An 8,472-nucleotide genomic window follows, 5' to 3' on the forward strand; every position below is an offset into this window, starting at 1 on the left:
GCACATTTATTGTTCTATATCTCTTACCATGCCTATTTCGAACTCCATGTAAATTCCTAGACTGGCTTTTTTCAGAATTCAGGAAGGCAGCATATTTGCATACTTACGCTGTTTATTTTAGTATCAAGAAGTATCTTGCATCATAAATATAGAAATGGTCCATTTTAATCGACGATGAATAGAATATTCTAGTAATATTGGTTTAGATCGTCATCATCACCATCATCAGTAATGTGATAGTATCCAATACAAAGTTTAATGACAATAACATTTGTTAAAGGGAGATAACACCAGACTGAATGGAATTTAAAGAGCATGTTTTGCAACAAGTATACCTTTACAATGTCCCTGTGTGCTATTGTTTATTAAAACGGAAAGATAAAAACGAATAAGCATAGTGATGAATAACTAATCTTACCATCAAGCTGTGTGCTGTTTTAGATCATTGCAGTATTGTATAAAAATTCACTGCAAAAAAAATCAAGAAAATTCCAACATGGCAAAATAATCATAATTCAAACTCAATTTCCATAAAACTAGGGCAAAACTTGAACAAAAGAAAGACTAGCACTGAGTCTCCTGAAAAATTATAAGATCAGGTGTTCCAGAAAAGTAAGCGTCTTCTGCTTCATCGACGACACCAGTCATGTCAACCTTGGTCAATCCAAGTAAGTCACGTTCTCAAATGAGTACAAGGTATCAAACAACGGAACCAACAAGCAAACTAGCGAGCATCAAACACGTCCAGCTTTATATCACACAACGGAACCAACAGGCAAACTAGCGAGCATCAAATATGTCCAGCTTTATATCACACAAAATATATAATATTTCTCGATGAGTTAGAAGTTGCGTCTTTTCTTTATATTATCTCCTGAATGTTATAGATATGATAGGAGTTATGATATAATCTTGTTTACAATGACGACACTGAACTATGTGCCACACTCTGTGGCTATCTAGATTAACAGATACTCTTCCTCTGGATCAATGAAAACAAATATCCTCGGTAGTAAAATCAAAATCACTCTTAAATAAAAACAACTAGGTAAAAGTATAGAATCTTTAATATGTACAAACTGAAATACAACAAAAGCTTGCAATGTTGAAAAAGTTTTCACGAAAAAATTACAGTTATCACAGTCAATTTGTTAATACTCCAAGCATTCTTATACCCGTAAGTAATTCTACTAGAAGCATTCTTAGGTGACGTTTCTGCCTCTTTGCCAACGTCAATTTAATATTGCTGACTTACTCATTTGTATATGCACGTGACAATGTATGCACATCCAATATTGCTTATCAATACTGTTTGTATTAAGTACTGTGAAATTAACATAAATGTTTGTCTCTGCAATATCATAGAGTTGTCTCGATATATATATATCCAATTGTCATATTGATAATTTGAAATATAGTCTAATGCTTTTTCCGGGCTGTACAATACCATATTATATAAAATGTCTTATGTCAGATACAAGAGATCGAATTGGTGTTTTGATAAACAATTAATACAGGAAGTGGACAATCATAAACAATGGTGTATTACTAGAGGTTTAAAGGACTTTTAACCTGGCAATTCAATCAAATTGCTTTTTGCCTTTATGTTTTTTATTATACACCACAAATAGTTTGGAACAATTACAATTTACGTAATAACATTGAAATCAAAAGTATATACAACTTGCACAGTTATAAAAAACATGAAACATACTGAACTCACACATGACATAGTCATATTTCAATAAATTATTATACTTATATTTTGTAAACCCTAGAAACGAAGATATATTGATCGAAAATTTGAACTTCAATAAACTATTTTCAAACAATCGCACGATTTCAAGGTTCAAACTTTTATCATTTATATAATGAAATAGTTGAATGAGGTAATTCAATTCATTGATTATAACATTTCTAACTGTTAATTCGTATTTAAAAGTGCTATCCATTGGTGTGTCTTTTGTACAATCTCTAAAATATCTGTCAGCAAACTATATTTTGGCCAACTCATAAAGAAAACAATCTCCACTTTGATAGTTGTGAAGATATTTTTACGGTCCTTGGTTATCAGTCAGAATGACTTAAATATTTCGTTCATTATATCGACGGGGCATTTCATTAGTGTTAGTAGTTTGATTGGTAAACAACAGTTCACAAGAAGATGGGATGTTCTGCTTTTCATCCATATAAAAATATGGATGTTCATATGTGTACTAGTTTGTGTGCACTACTCCACACTCCGTAACCTCAACCTCTAAGATAATGCTGAAAACGTCATCAACTTTCGAAAGACTCCTGTACATAAATTGTCTCGTAAGCACGTGAAACAGAATTTTCTTCATGCGCAAAGGTAGTTTAATAAATTTTCCCGTCTTGCAATAAAAAATGTTAATCACAAGACGTTTCATATAAGAATTCCGAAGACTTCATGCTTTCACACATGGGTTTTAAGGGTTCAAACTGTTTTCTTTCCGTTTGTCATGTCTTACTAGTTGGTCTCTTGTTCCTGTGGTGGCAAGACAGGTGCTGGAGGTTCATCTGTACTTTGTTGTTCAGCTGGTGCTTGCATGATCTTCCGTTGAAAATATATATAGTGAACCCAACCGAATTCTGGGGTCATACTTAGCGATTGCTTGAAAATTGTTGCAGGTGTTTGGAGAATTCGAACCAAATCCCAGCCATTTTGACCTTCTTGCGCTATCACACTGTCCCAATTAGCGTTCACTTCAATAGTGGTTTTACCAATTCCAGCCATCTTCATTTTTCCTGGGGCTCTGTACTCCACCATTTTTGCTTCATATACTGGTGTGTTGTCGTTTGCCTTTGACAAGGGCTTCTCAAATATGAACATTGCCCCAACTTCAGATGTGATCTTAGACGCCATGAACGCTCTGTCAGAGAAACTTTTGTTGTTCTGGTCTAGGAAAACTTCCACTAGTTTCCAGCCTTGTGAAAGATATGGTCCTACGATATTCATCCAGTCAAAGGTGACGGTCCAGGAACCTCCAATGGCCCCTGTAAGGGTTTTCAGAACAGCTGACATCTGCGCAGGCACAATCTGATACATGTACTTCTCTCCACCTTGTGTTGTTGGCATCTCGTAGAATATGTCAACACACAGAACTGGAAAACATAAACCCACCTTGTCAATAATGTTCATTACAATCAAACTAGCTGGCATATTAAATACTGAACACAGTTTTCTTTAGATCGCACAAGGAAATAGAATATTTTTCACTGAAATCTTGCAGGCGCCCATTAAACGCCTTTATAGTCTATATCAACTGTATTGAAGCATGACCATGAATGTCACCGATTTCTTTCGTTTCTTCACATGTATTTGCACAGTATTTTGTAAAAAAGATTATATATGCATATCATTTCCCATCTTTCGTTTTAATTTTCCAGAATATTTTCTCTTTATTTCACTTATGTCTGGGTTGTGCATGCTTGTTTGTCTATAACGTGTGTCAGAAGTTCCCTTTAAATACTCACGTGTGCTTGGACTGTGGCCGTAAAGCATCATACTGGGTTGAGTGCCCATTCCCATGGTAGCAGAAACAGGTGCGGCAGACGCTCCCGTAAAGGACCCTCCTGTAACCTCTATAGAAACGAGACGTCCTCCTTCGTTTGATATTCTGTCTATTGTCTGGAAAATATGGATGGGTTGAGTGGATGATGTGCCTCCAATTTTCAAAAGTCCGGTTCCAAAAACTTGTTGCGGAAGACTGGACTTTTCCATACACAACTTCCATTTTCCTTTTTCCTCTTCAGTAACTTGATGAAATATTCCTTGCGTTCTAAGTTTAGATTCTAATTTCAAGGACACAAATCCTGAAGCTGTCATACTTCCAGGAGAGACGTTGAAGGTTGACATTCGGAACCCAAGGTCGTACATATTTGTTAGGGCTGGAAGGTACACACTTCCTGTAAGCGTATTGAACGCCATCTCAGGTGAGAACAGCAAGCCCGTTTGGGACTCGTGTGGCACATCGATGTTGACGATATTGTAAGTGACCGGGGGGCCTGCATACTTTGGTTCTTGTTGTACTGCCGCTGCAGCTCCTCCTGCAGGACGCGGGGCCGCTGCACTGCTGCTCTGTCCACAGCCCATATCTAGGCCTAAACAGAAATTAGTGAGAACATCAAAATACTGGAATCAGTATATTTTTTTAAAATTAAGAACGGGTAGATATGAATATTTAAATCAATAAATCAAAATATTTCATAATGCAATGTTTTGAAGTAAATTACTGAAATTAACCAATGTTTGAAGATCTTATGAATCAAATGTCATTTTGACCGTAATAGCAAACTAAATCTGTGGAATACAAGATTCTGTTGAGGTTATTTTCGTATTGGTTGATACTTATACGGAGCTGGCAGATAATTTATCATGCGAGATATAATTTTGGTAAAAAACACATGTTATACTGACAACTCTGTTGTAAAACATGAATCGGATGTATTTGTACTGTTATTAATAACGATATTTAAGTAAAAAGAGACCCAGTTTACTGAAATTGTGAAGTCTTTCTGGAATTGACTCAAATTCAACACGTAACTTGAGAACATCCAACAATATCATTACAATCACTAAATATTCTGGTCATTGATTTGATAATAATTAATTTTGATGGAAAACAGGTACAATGATTTATTAACATCACTATTAGGGAGTTAAACAGGTAAACCGCACCTTTCAATATGATTTTAGAATTACATACAGCTGTTTCGCACTTCTAGGAGTCGTCAGTGATACTAAGGGCCTAAGTTTTGAAGACGAAGAGGCGACTGAAGAAAATTGAAGTGATCGAAAGTTATAGACTAGACAGGGAAGTACAGCAGCCCCATAATTTTACAGAAAATCTTTAATTGAAACGTGTCCTGCCGAATACAGAAAACCAAAGGAACTGAAAGTCCAGAGCAATGTCTACCACCTTCTATAACAAAGATCTATGACACAAGTAAATAGCACCTTTTAAAACGATTTTTTTTTCTCTTTGTTTCTTTCTTTTTTTTTCACCATGGCCTGTATGAATATTTTAATATTTCTATTGAAAACGCATGACTGCATATTTTGTAGTGTGACAATAGGAAGACGGTAATTTCAAAACCCATTACCCGATATACACATGAACCCACACAAATAACAGCAATCATATTCATTAAGTTCCATAATTTCAACATCGCTATATGTCCGATTTTATTCGTAAATTTTACATGTAGATTTTATCCGATGATCCTTCATTCACAATGAATTAACGACAACAAGGAAGTGAGGAATATTCAATTATGTTTCTGTTTGAATTGAATTTATAAAATGTCCTTTACACTTTACCGTTACGGTTTTCATAGCAGTACCTTGTCATTTGGCCCCGCTGTATATTAACGAAATTTAAGTCTTTATAACTATTACAAATGAAATTGAAAAATATAACTTCCCTCTCCAGGCCAAGAATTCGAAATGTATCGCATCAAATATTCCTATCAGGAAATATATTTCGATGTACATAGAGAGAGGTTTTGAAAACGCTTAAAAAACCAACTCTACATTATTTTAGTAACAGATCACCTTTTGTTAAGAAGACTAATTATTTTGTCCGAAGTGTATATATCAATAAGTATTTAGACAGAAACCATTCTAAGGACGTTGTTCTAAGGACGTTGTTCTAAGGACGTTGTTTTAAGGACCCTACTGATAGTCTTACTGCTTTTATTGATTGTTCAGTTCTAAAATGCTTTAGAATTAAATCAAAAGTAATTTTCGATAAGATGATTTTTAGTTATTTTATCTTATTCTTAAAAAACTTTAAATTTAAGATTTGCTTTTGGAATTTGGAATTCTATTTACGATAATGATAATGAATCTACAAATCATACTTTTAATAAGACTTAACATCTTCAAGTGCTTATTTTGTAAATAACAACAATATGTTATAAGAGAATTTATCATGATTAAAAAGGTCATTTTCCGTCTGTGTTTCAGTCAAGTCCATATATAAACCTACAAAATACTCACGAGTAAACGGAATATTTTAGTACATATTATGTATTAGATACTGCAGTGATTAAATAGTGAGTTTAACTGCATCACGCAGCTGTTTCAGCCTTCTACGACTCATCAACGATGTTAGGGTCCTAAATACCTAAGAAGTGACAGCAGAAATTCAAAATTGACCCAATTTTTCAACACATTATACAAAAAATGAGAAAATACCAACATTGCAACATAATCATAATTCAAACTCGAATTCCATAAAATTAGGGCAAAAAAGAACAAAAGAAAGATTTACATGGAGACTCATGAAAAAAGTACAAGGAGAAAAAGACCAGGCGTTCCGGAAGAGATCAGATATTTAGTTCTGTAAAGTCTTAGAAATAGTGGCGTCACTTCAATTTTATATACACGTAGTTGACGTTCTTTTTCAAATCGATATTAAACATTAGCAAAAGTATTGAAATATAGATTTAGTACACAAATCCTCTCCTTCACATTTATTTCAGTCAAGTTAAATCACTGTATGGGTTTCGCATCACCGTAGGTGTCTGGAAGGACGAAATGGTTGCAAGATGCTGTTTTAGTCATATATTTGACATATGCTATGTGAATGTTTAATTTTCATTGAAATGTGGTATAAACTTGTAAACATTTTGTGAATATTCAAGTAACTTATGACGGGTTTATCACGAACCTATAATTATTTAGATTCATTGGTGTTGACAGAAAATTCTTAAAACAGAAAACGTAGTCTTTATTACTTTATATATATATATATATATCTATTTTACCATACAATATCTATAATATATTACATTTGATGTTTACGATAGATTTATATCAAAGTGTGGCCAAGCGCATATTTAAATAATGGATATATATATATAATATATATATATATATATATATATATCTCAGTCAAGGTAATATACACCCCCACAATAGGCCTTTTAAAATTCACAAATCGATTGAAGGTAAAAGATATCATATGGATTAAATCAAAGAAAAGTTAACAAAGAGTAAATATTGAACATTGGCATAGCCAAGCCTACAAATTCCAGTCAACTCAACATTCGGTGTGTCCATGTTAATGGAACATTTCAGTAACAACCAATTTTACAGGGAAATGAAGAATTTGCACCTCAAACATTCGAGAACGCATGCAGGTGGTAGATATTGCTGGTAGACTTGTAGTAACAGTTTTCTGTTCCACGCACGCCATGTTTTAATTGAAGGACACGTACTTAACGTTTTCGTTACGGGATCAATGCACGTAATTATTATCATTAATTAGCTCCTCTGAATCAGAGCCTAAATATGTATTTAAGTGTGTAAGATGCATACGGTTCATTTACATTAACAAAATTATAGGTTACTTTTTTAATCGGAGGTGATGGGAGAAACAACACAAATTAAGGACATTTGTCTGTACATTTTCTGTCAGCTGCAGCTCCCTGTTCCCATTTTAATAGCTTGTTGTGAAAATCATTTTTTTCTTTTTTTTTACTGTTTTATTAATTGCGTACGACTCTAGATAATTACATCCTGTCAGTAATACAGACTTTTATCTATGTGTTGTACCAAATGATAATGGGACGAAATAATAAATTGTGCCTCATCGTGTATGGCTGGGGTGGTCGATAATGATATATAGTCAATTTATTTCCACCAAGCAAGGCTGTTACTTGGTAACTAAACAAAAACAATATAGAAATGGTACATTAAAAAACTCATTATAGATAAATAATGAAGTGAAGATCAGTTGTTCTTCAGGTAAGACTATTATGGTAGGTAGGTAGGGAGGGAGGGAGGGGGTAGGTAGGGAGGGAGGGGACAGGTAGGTAGGTAGGGAGGGAGGGGGTAGGTAGGTAGGTAGGTAGGTAGGGGACAGGTAGGTAGGGAGGTAGGGAGGGGGTAGGTAGGTAGGTAGGGGACAGGTAGGTAGGGAGGGAGGGGGTAGGTAGGTAGGTAGGGGAAAGGTAGGTAGGGGGTAGGTAGGTAGGTAGGGGACAGGTAGGTAGGGGGTAGGTAGGTAGGTAGGGGACAGATAGGTAGGGAGGGAGGGGGTAGGTAGGGTAGGGTAGGGTAGGGTAGGTAGGTAGGTAGGTAAGGAGGGAGGGAGGGGGTAGGTAGGTAGGGAGGGGGTAGGTAGGCAGAAAGGTAGGTAGGTAGGGAGGGGGTAGGTAGCCAGAAAGGTAGGTAGGTTGGTAGGTAGGTAGGGAGGGAGGGGTAGGTAGGTTGGTAGGTAAGGAGAGGTTAGGTAGGTAGGTAGGTAGGTAGGGAGGGGTTAGGTAGGTAGAGAAGGGGTAGGTAGGTAGGTAGTGGGTAGGTAGGTATGGAGGGTGGGTAGGTAGGTAGGTAGGTAGGTAGGTAGGTAGGTAGTGGGTAGGTAAGTAGTTATATACGTAGGGAGGGGGTAGGTAAGTAGGGGGTAGGTAGGGGTAGGTCATCGGTCGGTCGGTTTTCCT

At 35.7% G+C, this 8,472-nt stretch overlaps 1 protein-coding gene across 1 annotated transcript; it reads right to left on the reverse strand.

The window, feature by feature from the left end:
* Positions 1-2,491: 2,491 nt before the first annotated feature.
* Positions 2,492-4,117, reverse strand: LOC132543557 (uncharacterized). Its single transcript, XM_060207072.1, has 2 exons — positions 3,499-4,117; positions 2,492-3,126 (listed from the first exon to the last, which is right to left on the reverse strand). The coding sequence occupies exons 1-2, from the start codon at positions 4,115-4,117 to the stop codon at positions 2,492-2,494; spliced, it is 1,254 nt and encodes a 417-aa protein (XP_060063055.1).
* Positions 4,118-8,472: the final 4,355 nt, after the last annotated feature.

Source organism: Ylistrum balloti, unplaced genomic scaffold, assembly GCF_031769215.1.
Source record: "Ylistrum balloti isolate Yb309-2 unplaced genomic scaffold, AGI_CSIRO_Ybal_v1 Utg369758, whole genome shotgun sequence".
NCBI classification, from domain to species: Eukaryota; Metazoa; Mollusca; class Bivalvia; order Pectinida; family Pectinidae; genus Ylistrum; species Ylistrum balloti.